Here is a 25,557-nt window from a genome sequence, read left to right as displayed (position 1 = left end):
ATAGTTTTTTAATTGATTGATGATTGATTCTATCAACTAATTTGCTGACTTTTTGATCGAGTGCCTGCTAGGCCATGTGCAAAGTGGGAGGGGGTGAGGAAAAGGAAAAGAGAGAAAGAAACTTTTGAACTTCAACGATACGGAAGCTGTTAATGTGCACTTTGCCTAGGTAAAAGGCAGAAAACTCTTGATGCCCCACTTTAATGGAGCAAATCAGTTATTCTGCAGTTTAGCTAGGCAAACCGACAACTTTAAGCGGTAACATTTATATTAGATTTACATGTAGCATTGTTCTAACATAAGTATTCTGACACACAATCGGATTTTTTCTTAAATGACAGAGGCAATTAAGCTACAAACATCTCTTTTCCTTTTCGAAGCATTTTTTTGGGGGGGGGCGAGAGTCATTTTTGAAAGAACATAGAGCCAATTAAACCATCAATCACCTCTTTTCCCTTTCGCTGCAATTTGGAGGGAGGATGTTTTCTGAAAAGCCATAGAGCAAATTAAGCCATCAATCAATTATTTTATTTTTCGTTGCATTTGGGGTTGAACTTTTCCGCAATGACATAGAGCGAATTAAGACATCAATCATCTCTTTTTCTTTTCACTATATTTTGCGGGGGGGGAGGACTTCTTCTGATATGACATGGAGCCAATTAAGCCATCAATCACCACTTTTTCTTTTCGCTGCATTTGGCGGGGGGGGAGACTTTTCCGAAATGACATAGAGCCAATTAAGCCATCAATCACCTCTTTTACTTTTCGCTGCATTTGAGGGGGGGGCGGTGGATGTTTTCTGAAATGATATAGAGCCATTTAAGCCATCAGTCACCTCTTTTTCTTTTCGCTGCATTTTGGTGGGACATTTTCTGAAATAACATAGAGCCAATTAATTCATGAATCACCTGCTTTCCCTTTCGCTGCAATTAGGAGGGGTGGATGTTTTTTGAAAGGACATGGAGCCAATTAAGCCATCAATCACCTCTTTTCCTTTCGCTACATTTTGGGGATGGACTTTTTCTGAAATGCTACAGAGCCTATTAAGCTATCAATCACCTCTTTTCCTTTTCGCTGCATTTGGGGGAACATTTTCTGAAATGACGTAGAGCCAATTAAGCCATCAATCATATCTTTTCCCTTTCGATGCAATTAGGAGGGGTGGAAGTTTTGTGAAATGACACAGAGCCAATCAAGCTGTCAATCACCTCTTTTCCTTTTCGCTGCATTTTGGGTATACATTTTCTGAAATGACACAGATCCACTTAAGCCATCAATCACATTTTTTTTCCCTTTTTGCTGCATTTGGGGTAGGATTTTTCCGAAATGACATAGAGCGAATTTAGACATTAATCACCTCTTTTCCTTTTCGCTATATTTTGCGGAGGGGGGAGGAACTTTTTCTGAAATCCCATAGAGCCAATTAAGCCACCAATCACCTCTTTCCCTTTTCGATGCATTTGGGCGGGGGGGGGGACTTTTTCTCAAATGACATAGAGCCAATCAAACCATCCAGCACCTCTTTCCCTTTTCGCTGCATTTTGGGGGAAATACGAAACTACCGATTACTGTCTCTCGGGGACCGGACCACATTAACTCAATGAATGAGTTCCGTTGCTGATTCCTGAAGACACTTTTCAAATAGACGAGTTTGTCTCGGGGAAACGGTGAAGTGTTTTACATACCTCAAATCGCGGGCTGTAAGATCCATAAATCAAAATTTTTGTAGTATCGTTCTTCAAATACATCTTCAATATATCGTGCTTGAAATAACTGAAGGGAAAATTGAAATCTAAAAATCTCAACAACTGAGTTTAAATAATATGCACAGAAAATGTGAGGAAAAAAAATTCCTCTGCCTTACATGCAAACATCAACGGGATTTACTTACTTTTCGTGATAGAAATAGTCGTACAAAATGTAGTCTGTTTTCACTGGATTGGGAGGAGCTTTCCAGCTACAAATTAACTTCCTGTACTCTTGACTAATGCAGGAAAAAGCTTCGACAGGCAGCGGTTTATCTGCAATTGTTACAATATTCGTTAGATTTAAATGACTGGACATTTGCTTTCTGTTTGAAAAAGATTTTAAATATTCATAAACTTCATTTTAAAGTTGAGATTTAAATATTTATAATACATCCATTGTCTTAAATTACAAAAGTTGCTTCTAGCTATTTATATTAAACAGCTGGAAGAAATTAATTTGGTGCTTCTCTGTTACAGCAACCGTAAACCATATTTGGCGATTTTAGATTTGCGCCAAGATCTCAGGCGCCAAGCTCGTGAAGCGAGAATATAAAAATAAACAACAGAATATATAATAATAACAATAATACTAATGTGTCTCTTCCTATGAATACTTTTAAGAATATAAAAATAAACAACAGAATGTATAATAATAACAATAATACTAATGTGTCTCTTCCTACGAATACTTTTAAGAATATAAAAATAAACAACAGAATATATAATAATAACAATAATACTAATGTGTCTCTTCCTATGAATACTTTTAAGAATATAAAAATAAACAACAGAATATATAATAATAACAGTAATACTAAGGTGTCTCTTCCTATGAATACTTTTAAGAATATAAAAATAAACAACAGAATATATAATAATAACAATAATACTAATGTGTCTCTTCCTATGAATACTTTTAAGAATATAAAAATAAACAACAGAATATATAATAATAATGTGTCTCTTCCTATGAATACTTTTAAGAATATAAAAATAAACAACAGAATATATAATGTCTCTTCCTACGAATACTTTTAAGAATATAAAAATAAACAACAGAATATATAATAATAACAATAATACTAATGTGTCTCTTCCTGTGAATGCTTTTAAGAATATAAAAATAAACAACAGAATATATAATAATAACAATAATACTAACGTGTCTCTTCCTATGAATACTTTTAAGAACATAAAAATAAACAACAGAATATATAATAATAACAATAATACTAATGTGTCTCTTCCTATGAGTACTTTTAAGAATATAAAAATAACAGAATATATAATGTCTCTTCCTATGAACACTTTTAAGAATATAAAAATAAACAACAGAATATATAATAATAACAATAATAATGTGTTTCTTCCTGTGAATGCTTTTAAGAATATAAAAATAAACAACAGAATATATAATAATAACAATAATACTAACGTGTCTCTTCCTATGAATACTTTTAAGAATATAAAAATAAACAACAGAATATATAACAATAACAATAATACTAATGTGTCTCTTCCTGTGAATGCTTTTAAGAATATAAAAATAAACAACAGAATATATAATAATAACAATAATACTAACGTGTCTCTTCCTATGAATACTTTTAAGAACATAAAAATAAACAACAGAATATATAATAATAACAATAATACTAATGTGTCTCTTCCTATGAATACTTTTAAGAATATAAAAAGAAACAACAGAATATATAATGTCTCTTCCTACGAATACTTTTAAGAATATAAAAATAAACATCAGAATATATAATAATAACAATAATACTAATGTGTCTCTTCCTGTGAATGCTTTTAAGAATATAAAAATAAACAACAGAATATATAATAATAACAATAATACTAACGTGTCTCTTCCTATGAATACTTTTAAGAACATAAAAATAAACAACAGAATATATAATAATAACAATAATACTAATGTGTCTCTTCCTGTGAATGCTTTTAAGATTATGAAAATAAACAACAGAATATATAATAATAACAATAATACTAACGTGTCTCTTCCTATGAATACTTTTAAGAATATAAAAATAAACAACAGAATATATAATAATAACAATAATACTAACGTGTTTCTTCCTATGAATACTTTTAAGAACATAAAAATAAACAACAGAATATATTATAATAACAATACTACTAATGTGTCTCTTCCTATGAATACTTTTAAGAATATAAAAATAAACAACAGAATATATAATGTCTCTTCCTACGAATACTTTTAAGGATATAAAAATAAACAACAGAATATATAATAATAACAATAATACTAATGTGTCTCTTCCTGTGAATGCTTTTAAGAATCCTTATCCTTACCCTCATTATTATTACTTTTTGGCATGACATTGGTCCCATCAACTGCAGAACTTTTACACATAGTAAGTTTTTGTTACAGCATTTCATGGACGTCATCTTTTCTGCCCAAGATTACATAAATCTAATAGCACTAACGAACGATAGTCTGGAGCTTCCGAACCAATTTCCGACACGGAGGCCTTTTTCTTTTCGCAATTTTTAACACATTGAAGCTCCAAATGCTCGTGCCATTAACAAAAAATTTCATGTTGTGGCGATTTTCGCATCTGGTTTGTCAGGTAGAAGACCTATTTCTTGAAAACATGATAAGGTATCCGCCTCATTACTTGGTAAATTAAAGGTTGTTAATATCGTTACGTTATTTTCTTCCTTCACGTTCGTACGGGGTTCGTAGATTTGGAGTGAATAACGACGACACTTGATGAAGTATCGAAACACACTTTATTGGCCGGTATTAATCAGGACAGCTCCAAAGTCACGTTTTACAGTCGTCGAAGATCTACTGTAAACTTGCTGGAACAATCAGCGACACAGCCTTCAGATTATCAGGCTATAACGGTGGAGGCAGCTTCACTCAAAAGCACCAGAGTACAGCTGCCGAGTCTGCGTGGGCGTTCTCGGAACTTCACGTACTCTCGAGACTCTCCGCGATGCACTCGACGACACACAGTGCACAGCTCCCGACCCTTCGGTTCAGTCGTTCCCGGAGCTTAACACACTCTCTCGACGATGCACTAACCGCGATACACTGAGAGACTCTTTGATGCACTCGACGACCCACTCGACACTCGCTGGCCGGCTGTTAACTCCATCGACTCGGACTGACTAACTCGAGACACTAACTATCTCGCACTCACTCTCCACGTACCAGCAGGGTTTATATAGTTTTGGGCTTGTGTTCGAGAACATTCTGGGCTAAACCGGTAAGAATTCGTTCCAGAAGGTTCTTGATGGCATATCGCCAATTTTGTTGCCAAATGGACGATTTTTCGCGAAATCTGGCAACTCTCCCCTTTTTTGTCATTTTATGGCAACCCTAAACCTGCTTTGCGGGGAAGCTATGTTACCGCGCCTGGACATTTCGTAACAATATCAAGTTCTCCCCGAAAAAATAATGAACATATTTTTAATCAACAACAATTCGAAAACCTCATCGAAAACGAATAATATGAGAGCACTCAGCGAGAGCAAAAAGCCAACATTATGCTAATATTCAATCATTTGGCGAAGTATAAGAACACGCGGCCAGATTTTGGCCAGACCTCTCGGTTGACTGGCGATTCAGTCATGGGGACCGCCATAATTATTAAACTATTCACCTTTTTTAAGGTGAAATTGGCCAAATTAAAGCAGCATTTACCCTTTTCTTTTCGCAGAAAAATTTTAACAAGCCCTGTTTCATTTTGAACATCTGTTGTGCATAAAAAACTGCAGCACAATGTAACCGTCATAAATTACCATGTAAATATTCAGTTACTGGTGTAATTACTAGTAGTTTCGTAAATAATATCAATATAGCACCAGAAAATTGCTATTACCTATAGAAAATTGCAAAAGGTACTTACGTATGGTCTTAGTAGAAGGTGTAGTACCTTAATAGAAGTTGATAAATTTTGAGAAGTCGGCAAACTCTGACAACCATATGCATAACACTTTCTTTAGGTACGCATATACATTGTAATTTGCAATCCGAAAATTCACCGAATAACCTTTTTCTTCTGTATAAAATCGCCAAACTCAGCCAAGGCGTTTGCTCTAATATGTAAGTACCTTGCAGAGTTTTTTAATTAATTCCGAAAAGGAAAACTGATTCTATCGGGGAACGAACAGTGTTTCTAAAAATAAAATTTTCTATTCCGTAAAAAGACACATATGTTATTCGAAACCAAGAACAAAGAAACGCGCCAACATCATTTTGGCGAGTATATCAGTATTTTGGCGAGTGGATTGCTTCAGGTGTTGTCGATAAGTATAGCGAAGGCCCAGTCGTCCTGATTTTATTTAATTTCGGTGGATACCATTTGCGGTACTGGTTAAGTTAGGTTTATTGATTCGAGGCAATTCGAGGGCTATATGCCTTTGGGAATGATGACTTCGAGGATGACGTTTTGAGGGAAACTGACTCGTATCACGTTGCATATGGGGAAAACCACGAAAATCAACCACGTAGGCAGACCTTTCGTCGGGATTTAATCCTAGGTCGAAATACCAGCGCTCAGCGACTTCACCGCTCGTGAGCCACTTGTGGTATAGCTTGCAGTCTAGCTTTGAATTGGAGAAGAATTTTTTGCAATTCAAGCTTAAAAACCTCTAGGTTAACATTTCATGTCCTGTAGAGATCTGGAAGACATCTTGCTCCACAAAATGAAAAATGCGAACGGGTTGGCTACCTAAGGGCTTTCGTGGTTTTACCCCACGTGTAAACGTGTATACGAGCCAGTTTCCCTTAGAAAGTCCTCCACAAAAGCATCCATTCCCTTAGGCAGATAGCCCTCGAGGCTTTGCCGTAATTAAATAACCTAACCTAACCACAAAATAAAAACCAAGCATTTGGTAATAGGAATAGGAAATATGAGATTAACGATTTATTAAACCTCCATTAAAATGGCAAGCTTCTGCCATTTTTGTCATTTTTTGTAACTGCTGACTTTACTTAAAAGTAAATTTACCTAAAATGATTCTCGATCTTATACATTGTAGGGTTTATATTTATTTTAACTAACATTTATTTTAAGTTTAAGCTATCTTTCCTGTCAAGCCTTTACTTTCCCCTGGAATTGCAAATGCCAGAGTATGTAAATTTTAGTAGAACGCGCAAAGTATTCAAATTTTCAGCGGAAGTATTTTTGAGTTAAATAGAAGGGAAACGAGTTCGTAAGTTTTCCTTGATTCACGAGCGTGACGGTTGCTAGGTAGAAATTCAAGAACCGCGCGTTTCGGCCTGTGAGCCTACTTCGGCAGTTAGTTGAATCTTTCAACTTCTTATTCAGAAAGTTTGCTGAAATCTCAGCTGTATCTTAGAACGCGGTTAAGTTAGTCACGTTTATAGAGCCTCGTCGGTAGTGACTTCGTTATTCATCCGGTTATTTATTTTTAGTTGTACTTTTATATTTTTATTTAACCGCCGGGTCGGCGTAGTTTGTGAGCGTCAAGTGAACGCATCTGTAACTTCTAAAGTGGAATAAAAAGGGAGTTAAACCCTTCTTAAGAGTTTGTGTACTTTTCCAGTTCATAGCAGTCACTACTACGGTTGCGGGCAAGTTGGGGCCACGCAACACCACAACATAAATTTAAATTTCTTAAAATGAGAAATGTGAATTAGGTTAGACTATTTGAATAGGCAAAGCACAAGACAGCCGTTTGACTTCGTGGAGGACTATTTGAGGAAAACTGGCTCGGATCTCCATTACACATGGGGAAAAAAGTGAAACCTCAATATTGCAGCGAGCCCATTCGTCTAGGTTCGAACCCGGGTCCAATTATTTTATTAGTTAGCGATCTTAACCACTGGGATGCTGCTGAGACACGTCAAATATACGTAGCACATGACCATTGTAAGCCATTTTCTCTTATAAAGTCCTCCACGGAGTCATGCCTCCCCTTAGGTAAATAGTGCTAGTGTGTTTTGCCACGGTCACTAAAAACCAAACAATTTTGGTGGCAGTAAATTTCAGTTTTGATGGCGAATAAATCTACACTTTAAATCCACAAGAAGCAAGTGGCTGAACGAAACTTCAAAACTAATACTAAAAAAAAAAAATAACAAGTTGCAATATGGTTCTTAAGTTTACTCCATTTTCATTTTAACGCTCACTCTTACTACTATTAAATCTGTTTCAATCAAGGAGGTTAGAAAAGATAGAGTAAATCTCTTTCGTATGCCTGTGTGTGACCGTGTCAATTTTGTGACGTCACAAATACTCTATCTATTCTAACCTCCTCTTTTTTTTTTAATTAATTAAACAAGACTATAGAATACCTTCGTTCTACTGCATACCATTAGCTTCCGTTTATATAGGACTCTTGTTTGATGCAAAAGAGTAATTTTCTTATTCTGTATATTTCGATACTTTTTATACACGTCATATTGCCCCCAAAAAGGTATTTAACTGTACATTAGCAAGGTAAGTGTAAAATTTGCCAAAAATCTTCTCTGGTTAATTACTTAATGCAAATAAAACGAGGCTAATTTGCGTAAGGAAAAATAGTTCTTTGAGGATTTTGTAAAAAACAAAATCTGATGTGTACATCACATGACTTCCTTGTACGGAATATTAAATTATACGCATTTTTTTCTTGAATTTCATTTAAATTGATTGGATTGAATTAAATATACTTCGTCGACAGCGCATAAACCACAATAGAATAAATGCACTCTTTAAAATTCACTATACTTGTTTACTATAACGACACTCTGAATGCACAAAATTTATATCATTTGAAGAATTATCGTTGCCACATGTTCTATTCAAATACTATTTTAAAGCTAAAACGATGCATGAAAGAAATCAAGCAAACAAAACAGAAAAGAAGCAGTTTTTCACAGACGATTTTGTATTTCTCATTCAATTAATTCAGTTCTCACTTCGCGACAAGGCAAAAATACATAAAAACTCAAAATATCTGCATTAAAAATTACGAAGTAAATCTTAAACACTTATTTCCTCGAAAAAATTCCAGAAAGGATTAAGCATGATTTAATTCGCAATAATAAATGAAGGCGTTATTTTTGTGTTGCGAAGCTTAGTCTCTCTAGATTGGCAACAAGTCTACAATTCTGCTGTTTCAAATGTAAACAAATATGTCCGCCAAGATGTCCGCCGATAACATCGCGGCAAAAACATCGCGGACGAAAACGTCGCGGAGAAAACAACGCAAGGCGAAAACGTCGTGCTACAAAACATCATGGGAGAAAACATCGCAGTTCTAAAACATCGTGATACAAAACATCGAAGTCGAAAATAAAGCGGTTCAAAAACTTCGCAGTTTAAAAACATCGTCGTCGAAAATATCGTGGTAAAAAATAAAGTATCTACAAATCATCGCATGACAATAACATCGCAGACATGCTTTTTTTCAGGTTTTAATAATTGTAAATGGATATTCCCATAATGATTTGTGAGCGCAAGATGTAAAGAAGGATCATTTTTACTTTCACATTTTTTTTATTAACTAATAAATTTTTGCTGAAAAAGTAAGAAGGAAACTTAAGCATAGAAAATTAAATGCAACTCATAGATTATACTTTTCGTGAAAAATTACCAGTAAAAACTTTATAAAATATGATTTATTAATGACCTTTGTTAGTTAACTATGTCGGTTTAAAATTCTATTAAGTACTATAAGTTGCATTAATTTTCTATGCTTAAATCTCCTTCTTATTTTCTCAGCAAAAATTTATTAGTTAATAAAAAATATGAAAGTAAAAGTTATCCTTTTTTCCAACTTTCGCTCACAAATCATTGTGGGATTTGGGATTTATCCATTTACAGTTATTAAAGCCTGAAAAAAGCATGTCTACGATGTTATCGTCATGCGATGATTTGTAGATACTTTATTTTTTACCACGATATTTTCGACGATGATGTTTTTAAACTGCGAAGTTTTTGAACCGCTTTATTTTCGACGACGATGTTTTGTATCACGATGTTTTAGAACTGCGATGTTATCTCTTTGCGATGTTTTCTCCCACGATGTTTTGTAGCACGACGTTTTTGCCTTGCGTTGTTTTCTCCGCGACGTTTTCGTCCGCGATGTTTTCGGTTGTAACCGTCCGCCATGTTATTTAAAACTTAACCGCACTTAAACAGCTTTTAAATTGTTAATAATTGTACAAATATTGCTTCCAGAAATACGAAATGCATAAAAACCTTAACCGGAAAATAAAAACAACATAATTCAATCATTTTTAAAGCAAAAAATGCACAAATTACAAACATATAAGAGTAAAGAAACTGAGATCACTGAGCCGGGTAAGAGAGTGGATATATAAATATATTTATATACGTTTGGTGCGGCCGATTGCAACCAAAATACGAGGTGCACATCTACATGTTATAGCAGTCCCATATACAAAATTTCAACGTTCTGAGGCTACTCGTTTTTGAGTTATGCGAGATACGTACGTACGTACGTACAGACGCCACGAAAGATTCCCTTCAGAATTAATTTTAAAGCAGTTTTATAATTTTTTTGGAGGAAAAGGGTCTTTTATTCCATCCTTACGTACGGATATCACGCAAAAACTTCGTTAAATTGCATTCGATAGCGGTCAAAATGGATATTTTCGTTGAAATATGCTGCCTGAAACTTTTCGCGATTACAATACTTCCTTTTTACTTCGTACAAGGAAGTAAAAAAGAAAAAAAAAAACTGTGATATCTTTTCTTAAACTTGTACTAAACTTGCAAAATTACACATGCAGCGAGACCATTCCCGATGTCTCAACTGATGTACTAATCAGTGGCGCAGCTGAAGAGGCATACCGAAAAAAAACCCATTTAAACACTTACCGAAAGTTTACAGTGCCCGCCCTAACGGGCGGCACATTTTTCGGTACGGCATTTTTCACCTGAAGCATTATTTTACAGGGTTACTCACGTGAACTGAATGACCTACGGCAATCCATTGTTAAGAATTATGATACATTGAACTGCCGTATGGAATTAACCCTTTCCGGCGCGTTACCTTTCAAAAGTCGGAGTTTTGATTTAAAAAAAAAGTAGGCAGTCTAATTAGGCCTAGAGGAGTACAGAGGTAAAATTTTGTGCAGATAGCAGTTATCGTTTTAATTCTATGGGTGTGCCCAAAGTGGCACACTGATTGAATAGCGCTTCGAAAAGAGTGCTTAAACGAGCATTGTTGTCAATGAACTGACCGATGAGATGCGAAGAAACAAAGAATACAGACTCTCAGTCAAAGAAAGTCTATGTAAAGAAGGAAAGGCTCCATAGACGTAATGTAAAGCAGTTTGTCTTCTACGCGGCTAGAAAGAAGAGGGACAATTCGCCAAGGGATTTGGCGATGGAACCTGTTGGCGAGAATTTCATCCTTTGTGATGTAACCGGCCAAGATTTTCCACCTCCGCCACGTGTACAGGAAATTGAGGAAGACGGGTTAAGAAGAATCGTTCTTTGACTTTTCGCGATAATTTAAACTCTAATTTTCGTGCTTTTTTGCTTTACTAGTTGAACTTGTATTATCCATATCGCAGTTTGATGTCTGATTTTATATCTGCCAATATGTAGGAAAAAAATGGAGTCACACAGCTTTAAACAATTGATAAACGTGACCGTCGAATCTGTTCGAACTTCGACATCAGCTTCGAGCTTTGGATGCTTTTTGGCGACAGATATTTCACGCATGCGCAGTTGTGTCTCTTTTCGTTCGGAGGGAGCCACTCCTGCTGCTACAAAGCTTCCCTTCTTAACAATACATATTCTTTGTCTCAGTTGTCCTAGATTATCGGCGAGCCTGGTCTGGGCACACGTACGGTTCGCCGTTTGATTTTAGGCAAGATTTCAAGGTAAAACTTTAAAACTAATATAGAATAAGGAGACTGATTAGCATGCAGCCAAAAAAATAACATAGAAATTTCTTTTCAAACAATTCCTTTTATACCCTAAAAAAATCTGGAAGATTTCTTGGAAAAATGAGGGTCTTAAAAAACTGAACATGGCTAAAATATATGGATATGCTTGTGTTGAGCTGCCATCTACTATAAATAAAGAAGGTTCAGAGTAACCTATAGTAACCTATAAATCCATTTACATTCAGTTTTTCTGAGCGTACAGAAGGAAATTTTTAGATGTGTCCACACCAAACACACTGTGCCGCAAAGGGTTAAAACTCATCAGCGGAAGAGAAGTAAACTTCCTGAACACCGGTAGTTTGGTACGGAGCTCGAAAGTGCTGGCTGCATGAGCGTGTGCGGGGTTTTCCATGCGTGTGACCTGTACGTCAGTGAGTTTCCCTTAGAAAGTCCTCCACGAAGGCATCCCTTCTCTTAGACAGATAGGGGTAGCGTGTTTTGCCATAATCATATAAACCAAACTTAACCATATGGAATTAAATTGAGAAGAAACACAATTTTTACTCTAGATAAAGTATTTAAAGAAATCCCCTCTAGATTTCAAACGATGAATAGTTTTGCTTTGGCTATTTCATTCTGTCGAAACATTTGAATTAAATTTACGAATATCAACTAAATTATGATCATGGTGAAAATAATAACGAAGAATTCTTATTTAAGAGAGAAATATTCAGAGTTTTATTTTCGTTGTTGCTAAGAAAATTAAACAGAAATGTTAAAAAAAGTTCTTTTTTTTATTATTTATTTTGCTCTAACGTACAATCTCCAGAATAAAATTTCAAATGTTGTAATACGATTGAAAACTTTTCTGATAACTACTTAATTATTGTTGTTTGTGACAACAGTTTTTCCGGGATAAAAATCAGTTGAAATTTTTTTAAGAGCTACAAATTTTTATCCTGCAGTTTGAGAAGTCTTTCTACACGGTCCATATATTTGCAAATGGAGCAAACAAGCAAACCTCAACAATGTCATCAATGGTTTGTATAACCACAACAGTAATAATAATAATAATAATAATAATAATAATAATAATAATAATAATAATAATAATAATAATAATAATAATAATAATAATAATAATAATAATGCGTTCATAATAATAAAATAGTAATCATAATAATTTGATAATAATAATAATAATATGCTAATAATATAAAAATAATAATAACAATAATATGTTAATAGCAATACTAATAATATATTTTAATAATAATAATAATAGGTTAATAATATAATAATAATAATAGCAATAATATGTTAATAGTAATAATAATAATATGTTTTTAATGATAATACGTTTTTAATGATAATATGATAGTAATAAAAATAATAAGAAGATAATGATAATAAAAATAATAATAATAATATGATAATAAAAATAATAATATGATGATGATAATAAAAATAATAATAAGATAATAATAATAGTAATAATAATAGTAATAATAATATGATAATAATAATAATAATGTAATTTTAAAATTTTGGAATTAAAGATTTTCTTCAAAAATAACCATAGAATTTTAATTTTTTCCCTAAATGTCATTTTGACATTTTTTTAATTATTTGTTCGTATACCAAGAGGGACGCCAAATTCAGAGATCACCGCAGACGGCAAACACGACTTCCCCGAACGACAAAAATTCTAATACGAAATTAAAACAGTAATTTTATTACAATCAATTCTAAAGTGTTAATAAAGTAAAATCCATGAGCGGAGCAAACACAATTTCATGGGACATGAGCATTTTTCTTATGACCGGAAATTAAAAAATGTCAAGCAAAAAATTTACTTACAACCAACGGTGATATATGTAGAACATACAAATCGCTTGGCATTCTCAAATGGAATCATCACATAGCAGGGATAATAACCTGTGTCATTAATAGTAGCATTTGGATTAAAATATTCTACAGTGTGCTCATCCAGACTGACAACATTGTTTAGAATTCTTCCTTGAAATTTTATCAATAAATCTTTAGAAGACATGTTCGAAGTTGAGTACTTAAGCTTCATTTGAGTGTAAAATAAAGTACACCGAATTCTTATGGGTGAGCCGACTTCTGCATCAAAGTCTTCTGTCATATCTGAAACGACATGATTTGGCTACATAAATTATAAGCACGAAAAAACAAGCTAAACAGTAATTTTATGAAATGAATTGGCTCCATAAATTATAAGCAGGAAAAACAAGATAAATAATTATTTTTATGAAATGATTTGGCTTCAGAAATTTTAAGAACGAAAAAGCAAGCTAAACAATAATTTAATGAAATGATTTGTTTCCGTAAATAATAAGCAGGAAAAAAAAGGTAAACATTAATTTTTATGAAATGATTTGGCTTCAGAAATTTTAAGGATGAAAAAGCAAGCTAAACAATAATTTAATGAAATGGTTTGGCTCCATAAATAATAAGCACGAAAACACAAGCTAAACAATAATTTAATGAAGTGATTTGGCTCGCAAATTATAAGCAGTAAAAACAAGCTAAACAGTAATTTTTATGAAATGATTTGGCTATATAAATTATAAGCACGAAAAAACAGGATAAACAGTAATTTTTATGAAATGATTTGGCTTCAGAAATTTTAAGGACGATAAAGCAAGCTAAACAATAATTTAATGAAATGATTTGTTTCCGTAAATAATAAGCAGGAAAAAACAAGGTAAGCAATAATTTAATGAAGTGATTTGGCTCGCAAATTATAAGCACTAAAAAACAAGCTAAATAGTAATATGTATGTATTGTTGCGTGCGTACGGGTTCGTTACGAAATGAATGCACAAGTCCGATGAAAAATGAAGAAAATTTATTATGATCACAACAAATATGATTAAATGTCCTCAAATAATCGTGCAGTATCGCAATATATCACAGTAGTATCTTCTAACTACTCAAACGTTCAAGAGAACTTAATTCAAAACAGCTAAAGAAAGCTAATCCGCGAATTCACTACAATCAACAAGAGCAGTTTTCTAAACAAACTCTTAAAACAACAAAAAACTAACTAACTCATCGAATTGAGAGGTTTTCCTCCTACTTATAAGATTTTAAATCGCGCGCGAGAATTTTCTGGAACTTTCTCGAAATCAGAAAGAGATATTTATTAAATGTTAAATGGACGAGCTCTTGTATTTTCAATTTTCCGGCTTAGCTTTCTTTTAATATTCGTCATGCGTTGCACTGCGCGGGAAATAAAACCATTTAATTTACAATTCAACTAACGTTAATTATTTAAATGCCAAATTCGTAATAGTATGAAATGATTTGGCTCTATATATTATCATAAGAGCTAAACAAGCTAAACAATAATTTTTTTAAGCAATATTTGAAAGATATGCATGACGCCTTTACAAAGCTTCAGACTTACATACAGTGATTCAAAAAAATATTAGGGCGTAAGAAACTTTCAAACATTTAGTAATAAAATTTAGTCATTATCTGAAAACAAAATATTTTTCATTGATTTTTGCATCTAAATGCCCCTGTATATCTTTTATGAGGAATATTATGAATAACACTAATGAATAAATTTACTATTTTAAATACCTTTAAATATGAAATTATTGTAAAAAATCTGTTGTGGATATCACGTGACTTCCTTGTACGGCCTATTAAATTATGTACATCTTTTATTCCACGCTTCGTTTAAACTTATTTTCTCGAATTATTCTAACTTGGACCCATAGATCAAATTAAGTTGAAAATGACATTACAAACTGTTTAGTTTTTCATAACGAGTATAAAACATACCCAAATATATATATATATATAGGAACCGGAAGACTGCATTATTATTATATAATGCATTATTATTATTATATTAATATAATAAAACGTACTGTTCAATTAAATTCTGAAACACTGTAATGCAAATTTACTTGAAAACAACTTACGAAGTTTTTTGAGAACAACGAGTTTCACTGACCGAGAAGAATAATGGATCATTAAAAATGTGATTTATAATTCTTAAACCAGCGAAGTCAAGACTGGCTTCAAATGCTCAAAGAATATTCAGTAAATCAAATAATGCAGAAACTGTTAGAAATATCTTATGTTATATTAATGGCTAGAAAAATCCATTTCTCAGTAAAGCGAATCAAAGGGCATGATTATAATTCACTAAAACCTGTATTAGAAACTGAGAGTTTTTAGAATTCGGCTATATTTGCGGATAAGAATAAGTTTAATATACTGGCAGTTATTTTAATCATGGTGTTGCCAAAACCCAATGCTGAATTTCAAATGAAAAATCTTATTCCTTCAGTAAAACATGGTAGTGACAGCCATATGTCATCGGGCTACATGAGTGATTGTAGCGTTAAAATTCTAAATTTTATTGATGGCAACATTGATAATAAATTGAAATGGTTCATCGGCTAATTCTGGATACAGCAAAGCAAGGAGTTTTGTAGAAGAGAGATTTCAATTAATTTTAAGGCTCCTTCCCCCTGATTGTGACATTGAGATTGATTGAATTCCTCTTCTGTTTTTGTTCATTTTTCTTTTAATTTCATAATTTTTGAAGAGGGGTTTTGCTTGTTTAAAATGTTTTGGTTTTTAAAAATAAAAAAAATATTATTGTATTTCTATAATTATTTGAAATTTGTTAATTATGAATTTTAATTTCTGGCCTTTGTGAATTATTACTTCTAAATTTCTTACTTTATGTCTTTAATGATAATTTTTCTGCACCTCAATGCGCGAAAAGAACTAGGCATGTTTGTGTTTTGTTTTCAAAAGAATTATTATATATATATAATTACAAAACATTCTTTCAAAGAATTATATATATATATATATATATATATATATATATATATATATATATATATAATAACAAAACATTTCTTTTGAAAACAAAACACAAACATGCCTAGTATTTTCGCGCATTAAGCTGCAGAAAAATTACCATTAAAGACATAAAATAAGAAATTTAGAAGTAGTATTTGACAAAGAAATTGAATTTCATAATTAATAAATTTCAAACAATGACATAAATGCAACAAGGAATTTTAAAATTTTAAAACAAAAAAAATTTCAAACAAGCAAAACCCCACTTCAAAAAATTTTTTAAATTCTATGAAAAATTAACAAAAACAGAAGAGGAATTCAATCAACCTTAATGTCACTTCATCGAGGGAGAAGAAACTTTAAAATTAATTGAAACCTCTCTTCTACAAAAATCCTTGCTTTTCTGTATCCACAATTAACCGATGAACCATTTCAATGTATTTTAATTATAATTATAATAGTTCACTTGAAATTGTCGCTTACATGCGGGTTCGTAATAAATTGAATGCACACAGGTTCGATGACAGGTGTGATCGATGCACACAGGTTCGATGACAAAATGTGTATTATCAAAAGAAACATTTCAGAGTTCTGGAATGTTCCACAGAAATACTCGCAGAGGTGTTCACAGTATCACAGAGTACAACCAGTAGTTACACTTCAAACTACTAAGAACGTTAAACACGACGCAATGCAAAGAGCAGCTAAAGAGAACTGCAACTGCATTTATACCGCCGAACCTGGACTTAATCACATTCGGGGACTGGCACAGAGTGCCAGTTGGAGTCACACGAAGATGACTTTAAGCACACCTGCTGGGCCCGGGGTCCTACATCCCCGGGACACCAACAAATTTTAAGTTCCCTCTGCTAAACACTCAAGTTTAGCTGAACCCACCGCTAAACACGGGCCAGTCAGACCCACCGTCTCGGCCGGACCGAGACCACGATGGGGTGGGCTGATGACAACTTGGAGCGATGACTGGCCGTTCATTTTGGCTACCTGGCAGCTGCACGCGGGATGCCCCTCTCCTTAGGCTTTGTATGTAATACCAAGGACAGCAATGACCAGACGCTCAATGGTCCAGTTTGCTATTTGGCTACCAATACCCTGGTGGATGTGGACTTACACCTCCCGGTCCATGAAGAGTGAGTATAGGACCCACCCCATGGACCATCGGGAACCGCCAAGTTCATAAATTTTTATACCCCCGGGGCCGGGACTGTCTAGGTACAGATCCTCCTAGCCAGTACTGCAAAGAGCACTCTGCGTCAACCACCGGGGGGGGAGCTAAAGAGAAAGCTAACTCGGATATATCTCAGTACTCCGAACTCACGCTGAACTGACAACTTGCAACGACAACTGAGAGCAGACTTTTCTGTCCGGCCTTATATTGTTTTCACCCGGTCGCTAAGATATTTCTAGTATTTTCTGCTTCTCCCAATTACTGGAAGAGATATGAGGGTAGAATTCTTTACCCAGACTCCGAGTGCGAACGAGTTCAAGTTTATTGACTCTCGATCACTCCTTTCTCCGCGTTTTGCTTGTGACGTTTAGATTTTATTATTATGATAACAAGAATGAACGAAATCTCAAGCCATCTTTTAAATTCTTATCAATATTTTTGAAGGATGACTGCTCCATTCTAAATTGATTTTACTCCTTTTATTTTGACGCAAAATTTAATTTAAGAGACCTTTTTTAGTTTTTTACCTTTTCTTGATGCAGAAGGCATTATCTCATAAAGCTATTATTTTATTTTTGGCTTCCTAAATTTTTACCCCATTTGATGAATTTTTCTTTTGATGTAATTTATTTTTATCTTTGATGACGGGGAGCTAAAGGCCTAACCTAGCCGTAGTAACTCCGTAAATTAAGCTTCCTTGATCTTTGACCCTGAGGTAGAATTATTGTTACAGCTACTTTCATCATGATCACTATTCATCATTTCACATGACATAAATATTTTCGTCATTTAAAACATTTCTGTAAGTGGAATCACATGATCACGACCACGGATCACATGATCACGGATCACATGATCACATGATCACATGATTGCGATAAAAAAGGTCAGGTAAGGGGATATGTATAGTATATATTTGGTACTGCTGATTGGAAAAAGGACTGCACAACTAGATGTTATACCAGTCCCATACATCAACTTTCAACGTTCTACGGCTAATCGCTTTTGAGTTATGCGAAATACATACATACATACATATAGACGACACGAAAAAAATTTCTTCAAATTCATTTTAAATCAATTTGTAGAGACATTAGGTTATTTGAAAGCAGGAAAAATAAAAAATAGCAACCGTCTCCGGTGGGAATCGAATCACGGACCTCTGGAATACCGGCCCAGCGTGCAGACCACCACACCACGGAGGCACGCTAGGAAAGTGGGAGAAATACCTTATAAATTTTAACAATCCGTTTTGGAAAAAAGCGTCTTATATTCTATCCATATGTACAGACGTCAGGCAAAACAATCGTCCAAATGCATTCGGAAGCGGTCAAAATGCATATGCATTTCCGCTGAAATATTGCACCCGAAAGCTTTCGCGATTCCTTTACTTCATACAAGGAAGTGAAAAAGATTGGGGAATTGAGGTATAAATATTATTAAGAGAGAATTCTAGCAGGTTTTTCTTATAAAACATCGGGAAGGTGGTTTTTATACTTGGGAAAGACAGTTTATTTACTGGTTTATTACTGGAAGACTTCGCCTTCCAGTAATTTCGAGAAACAGAAGGTACTAGAAATATCTCAGCGGCAGGTAGAAAACTATATAAAGTTGGAGAGAGCATATGCTCTCAGTTATTGTTGTTAGCTATGAGCTTAGAATGAGTTTCGAGTACTATCTCCGGTTTAGTTGCGCCTTGCATTGCGTTGTGTTTAACGTTAATAGTAGTTCCAAGTATCACTATTGGTTGTGCTTTGTAATACTGTGAAGAACTGTACTATTATTTTTATGAAAAGTTCCAGAATTATTGTGAAGTGTTTCTTTCGACAAAACAAGTTTTATTAACCTATGGTCGGACGTGTGTGTATTCAATCTGTTACGAGACCCTAAGCATGCCACAATAGTTTTTACTCCAGATCAGGGTTTCAGATTGGTGTAGGGGACTCCATAATATTTCCGAAAATTTGTGGGACCGCATAAGCATTGCGCAAATCTAACACACGCATGAGTGAAACTATCAGTTTGTTCACTTGTACTGTAATATACAATTGCAGTTTTATATCATTAACTTTAATTTTTAAAGTAAAATAAGCGTTTCTATTATAAAAAATTGCGCCGAAACGTTTTCTTTTCTTTCTTCTTTTTTAGTCCAAAGTGGCTTTCTCCCTGATGGACTATTGTTTTCGTTTTGCGATTTTGCGTCGAATCACTATAAATGTCCGTTTCACTTTTCAAACTGTTGCCACCAAATGCATTATATTTGAAGAAATTAAATAATGAAAAATCTGCATAGATGTATGTCTATTACTCGCATTGTGGTAAAACAACGGTACATAAAGCCATCGAATTTTGAATGACGTAATTCTCCTACGAAAATGGGCATGTGGAAGACCAAATTTGAACATTGTACGAAAAAAAGAACAATCTTATCTCCAGCGCGAGAGACTGTGTATCGGAAAATGTAAAGATATGCTGTTTTGCTTTTTTTGTGATATCGCTGTCGAAATGAATTTTATTGTTTAAGTTCGATGAGCATGATATTTAATAAATAAAGATAACACAGAAAACTAAAAAAAGGCCCCTTTTGGACATGATATAAAATCTGAAAACTTTCAGATTTTCTTTTTATCCCGAAGAACCCAGAAGGGCTAGTAATTTCGTTTGGCATTTTGCGTTGAAAAAATCATTAAGCATAATTTTAAGTACATCACTATCATATCATGCTTGTTATAGAGATTTATATAGTATCAAGATATATATAGAAAAGCATTATAAACCATAGAGCACATAACAATTTGAATGTGTAGACGAGCTATGATACAATGCGCGTCGTAAATAAAAGGAAAAAATGTAGTACAGTAACATATGACACGTAAAATAAAAGAATTTCAGGCAAGAAATAAAAACACTAGTAAAGTTACACATCTTGCATATTTGTGTAGTTCTGAGCCTTTTGTGATGATTACAACATAGGTTTTTTTTTTAAAAAAATAATATTGCGATAGCTACTGGTAAATTTATCAACGAATATTTTTCATCTGTTGTATTACAGTAACCGCGTCTTTCGGAAAATAAATTATTCGCCCTGTATTATATTTAAAGAAATTAAATAATGAAGAATCTGCATGAATGTATGTATGTTTCTCGCATTGTGATAAAACGAGGGTACGTATAGCCATCGAATTTTGAACAAAGTATGGGCAACTGGAAGCCCAAATTTGAAATTTAGAATTTGTTTTATTATCGATTTTATATTTTATAAAACTTTAACGAATTTTTGAGTAACAAACTCAACGATTTCAAAGCGTGCAATGGCAACACTCTACGGCGGGGGAAACCTTTTTATCTCCAGCGGGCACGGAACTTTGTATCGGAATTTCTAAAGGTATGCTCATTTTAAAATTATTTTGCGACATTGCTACTGAACTGAATTCTATGGTTTAAGTGCAAAGAACATGATAGTTAATAAATAAAGGTAACACACAAAACGTTAAAAAAACGCCCTTTTGGAAGTAATTTAAAATCGGCAGACTTTCATATTTTTTTGTACTTTCTTTTTTGGGGGGGGGTCTTTATTGCTTTATCTTTATCCATTTTCAGATGCAATATGTAAAAATATTTGGTAACGGTAAAATTATTATGATAAGTTTATGAAATATCAAAGTTGCTAAAATTTTTGGCGACCCCCTACTGCGGGTCCCGGAAAACAGCATAAAAATCTGAAAGCTTTCAGATTTTACGTTACGCCCAAATCGGCGTTTTTTTAACGTTTTTGTGTGTTACTTTTATTTACTAAATATCATGTTCTTCGCACTTAAACCAATTAAATTCAACAGCAATATAGCAAAATAATTTCAAATGCACATATCATTATAATTTCCGATACACAGACTCACGCGCTGGAGATAAAAATGTTTTTTCTTCCGTAGAGTGTTGCCATTGCTTGCTTTCAAATTCTTGACATTGTTAATCAAAAATTCCTTAAAGTTTTACAAAATATGAAAATCTCTATATATAATAAAAGAAAGAGTCTGTCTGTATGTGTGTGTGTCTTTCGTTCGCGCTGTTCTTAAGCTAATAGATCCACGGTTACGAAATTTGGTATATAGGTGCATCTAGACAAGAGCCAGTGCACCTCGAAGCGATTTTTTCGAAATTCGATTTTTTTTTTATTTTATGTTTTGTGACGAAAGCGCATCATTTTGAGATATAATGGGCTATAGGAAAGCGAGATTTTACTCTACACACTCCATTTTCACATCGTCATGAAACGTAGGCACTTAGCTATTTTACGAACTTAAAATAAATTTCGTGTTTCAATAAATCGATTAAATACGAATTTATTTAAAAACGAAGCTTAACACCTTTTCAACGGGATTTTTTCTAAAAAAGTTTATTTTTATAAATGTACAGTTTATTTTTCTTTGATTTTTGGACACGTTAAATTTTCATCCTTTCGATTGCTTTTACAAAAAGAATTTTAGAAAAATGATAATATTTTGTACTTTAAAAATTTTTTTTAAATGAAGCTTCCGAGTACACTTCTCACATCTCACATCATTAAAAATGTGATTTGGGAAACAATTTTCCTGTCTTATTGTTGTTGATAGATTTTTGATGAAATTGCATCATTTTGAATAGTTTCATTCTTTTAGAAATATGGGTTTGGCAACAATTTTACATCGTATTTCTTATGTCAATGTTTTTGAGATTAGCATATTTCATTGTCATTTATATATATATATATAATACATTTTTATTGATTTTTTTTTTACTTCCTTGTACGAAGTAAAAAGGAAGTATTGTAATCCCGAAAAGTTTCAGGCAGCATATTTCAACGAAAATATCCATTTTGACCGCTATCGAATGCAATTTAACGATGTTTTTGCGTGATATCTGTACGTAAGGACAGAATATAATACTCCTTTCCTTCAAAAAAGTTATAAAAGTGCTTTAAAATAAATTCTGAAGAGAATTTTTCGTGTCGTCTGTACGAACCTATGTACGTACGTGCGTACGTACGTATCTCGCATAACTCAAAAACGAGTAGCCTCAGAACGTTGAAATTTTGTATAGACTGCTATAACTTGTAGATGTGCACCTCGCATTTTAGTTGCAATCGGCCGCACCAAACGTGTATAAATATATTTATATATATATCTACTCTATTACCCGGCTCAGTGATCTCAGTTTTTTTACTCTTATATGTTTGTAAATTGTACATGTTTTGCTTTAAAAATGATTGAATTATGTTGTTTTTATATTCCGGTTAAGGATTTTATGCCTTTAGTAAATCTGTATGCAATATTTTTGGAATTATCAACAATTTTAATGTTGTTTAAGTGCCGCTAAGCCTAACAATTGTTTTGATGGCGGCCACTGCTTGTTTACATTTGAAACTTAAGAGAATAGTGGATTTGTTGCCAATCTAGAGAAACTTAGCTTCGCAACAACAAAGATAACGCCTTCATTTATTATTGCGAATTAAATCATGCTTAATCCTTTCTGGAATTTTTTCGAGGAAATAAGTGTTTAAGATTTACTTCGTAATTTTTAATACAGATATTTTGAGTTTTTATGTATTTTTGCCTTCTCGCGAAGTGAGAACTGAAATAATTAAATGAGAAATACTCAATCGTCTGTGAAAAACTGCTTCTTTTTTGTTTTGTTTGCTTAATTTCTTTTATACATCTTTCTAGCTTTATTATAGTATTTGAACAGAACATGTGGCAACGATTAGATAATTCTTTAAATGATATAAATTTTGTGCATTCTGAGTTATAATATAAATGAAATATAATACTGTTAAGTAAACCTATCGCCAGAGTGTCGCTATGGTAAACAAAGTGAATTTTAAAGAATGCATTTATTCTATTGTGGTTTATGCGCTGTCGGCGAAGTAGTTTAATTCAATCTAATAAGTTAAATAAAATGCAAGAAAAAATGCGTATAATTTAATATTCCGTACAAGGAAGTCATGTGGTGTACACAGCAGATTTTTTTATTAGGATAATTAATATTTGTTTTAAGGGATATAGCTTATTTCATTGTAATTTTTTCTCTTGAAAATATAAACTAAAACATCATTAATTTTATGTTATTTATTACTCATTTCACTGTTTTTAAGATATTGAAAAGTTTTGAGTGATTTTTTTAGGAAAAAAAGTTCTTAACCTCCTTTATACCATTTGAGTTCTTAAGATTTTGCAAAGGGAAGTTGGTTAATTTATTTATTAGCATAATTAATATTTTTATTAAGGGATATTATTTATTTTATTGTAGGTTTGTTATACGTAATGACGTTTTTTTATGAAGTTGTTCTGCAGAGTAAAGTTCTACGCAGTTTTTAAATTTAACGTTTGGTGTTCCCTTCAGCCATTTTTCCGGTACATTTAAAAGCCAGACGAAGGCTGGCAGCGAAGCTGCTGGTAAATAATAAAACAAATTCCAAATTCGGGGTTCCAGATGCCCATATTTGGGTGGTAATGTACCTTATTCAAATTTGATGACTTTAGGTGCCGTTGTTCTATTATAATGCGAGAAACATACATACCATTTATGCAGATTCTTCATTATTTAATTTCTTTTAATATAATACAGGACTCTAATATTTGGTGGCAACAATTTGAAAAGTGAGCCGACATTTAATGTTTTTGACGCAAAATGCCAAAACGAAATTAATAGTCCTTCTTCTGGCTAAAAATTCCTCATTAAGAGAAAAGAGTTTCAGAATTGTATTTCTATTTTAGCTAGTTTGGAATAAAATTACTGTAACTTAAATTGTAAGTCTCCAATCAGAATAATGTTTTTCTCTTAAAGAATCCTTGTTTTGCTGATAGACTCAAGCGGTTCTAAACCATCTTATCAGAGGAGTTAGATAAAGCTATTATTAAATTTGCACTTACTTCCAAGGGCATTTGATATTCCTGGACAACATGTCGTTAGAGTAGGGAGAACTATCTGTAGAATAACGAAGTCAAATAGGAGAAATTTTGAAAGCAATTTAGGAAACATTTTAGCCACCTTTCCTTCCCTCAGAGGAATTAGATAAAGCTATTATTAAATTTGCACTTACTTCCAAGGGCATTTGATATTCCTGGACAACATGTCGTTAGAGTAGGGAGAACTACCTGTAGAATAACGAAGTCAAATAGGAGAAATTTTGAAAGCAATTTAGGAAACATTTTAGCCACCTTTCCTTCCCTCAGAGGAATTAGATAAAGCTATTATTAAATTTGCACTTACTTCCAAGGGCATTTGATATTCCTGGACAACATGTCGTTAGAGTAGGGAGAACTATCTGTAGAATAACGAAGTCAAATAGGAGAAATTTTGAAAGCAATTTAGGAAACATTTTAGCCACCTTTCCTTCCCTCAGAGGAATTAGATAAAGCTATTATTAAATTTGCACTTACTTCCAAGGGCATTTGATATTCCTGGACAACATGTCGTTAGAGTAGGGAGAACTATCTGTAGAATAACGAAGTCAAATAGGAGAAATTTTGAAAGCAATTTAGGAAACATTTTAGCCACCTTTCCTTCCCTCAGAGGAATTAGATAAAGTTATTATTAAATTTGCACTTACTTCCAAGGGCATTTGATATTCCTGGACAACATGTCGTTAGAGTAGGGAGAACTATCTGTAGAATAACGAAGTCAAATAGGAGAAATTTTGAAAGCAATTTAGGAAAAATTTTAGCCACCTTTCCTTCCCTCAGAGGAATTAGATAAAGCTATTATTAAATTTGCACTTACTTCCAAGGGCATTTGATATTCCTGTACAACATGGCGTTAGAGTAGAGAGAGCTATCTGTAGAATAACGAAGTCAAATAGGAGAAATTTTGAAAACAATTTAGGAAACATTTTAACCACCTTTCCTTGCGATATGAAACGGA

The 25,557-nt window shown here is 33.2% G+C and overlaps 1 protein-coding gene across 1 annotated transcript in view; it reads right to left on the bottom strand.

Annotated features, from left to right (window-relative positions):
• The window catches only part of LOC118204895 (usherin-like), a 45,105-nt gene extending 20,017 nt beyond the window's left edge, over window positions 1-25,088 (bottom strand). Inside the window, exons 1-4 of the mRNA XM_085826253.1 lie at window positions 25,077-25,088; window positions 24,907-24,961; window positions 24,737-24,791; window positions 1,892-2,071 (exon numbers count right to left, since the gene is read on the bottom strand). Coding sequence (XP_085682379.1) covers window positions 1,892-2,071; window positions 24,737-24,791; window positions 24,907-24,961; window positions 25,077-25,088 — 302 coding nt within the window. The remainder of the gene's footprint in view (window positions 1-1,891; window positions 2,072-24,736; window positions 24,792-24,906; window positions 24,962-25,076) is intronic.
• Window positions 25,089-25,557: the final 469 nt, after the last annotated feature.

The sequence above is a fragment of the Stegodyphus dumicola genome, chromosome 11 (assembly GCF_044657685.1).
Source record: "Stegodyphus dumicola isolate Sdum_Otavi_A_Nest chromosome 11, ASM4465768v1".
Lineage (NCBI taxonomy): Eukaryota > Metazoa > Arthropoda > Arachnida > Araneae > Eresidae > Stegodyphus > Stegodyphus dumicola.
Note: the sequence above shows the minus strand (reverse complement) of the source record. Positions and strands in the feature narration are given on the sequence as shown.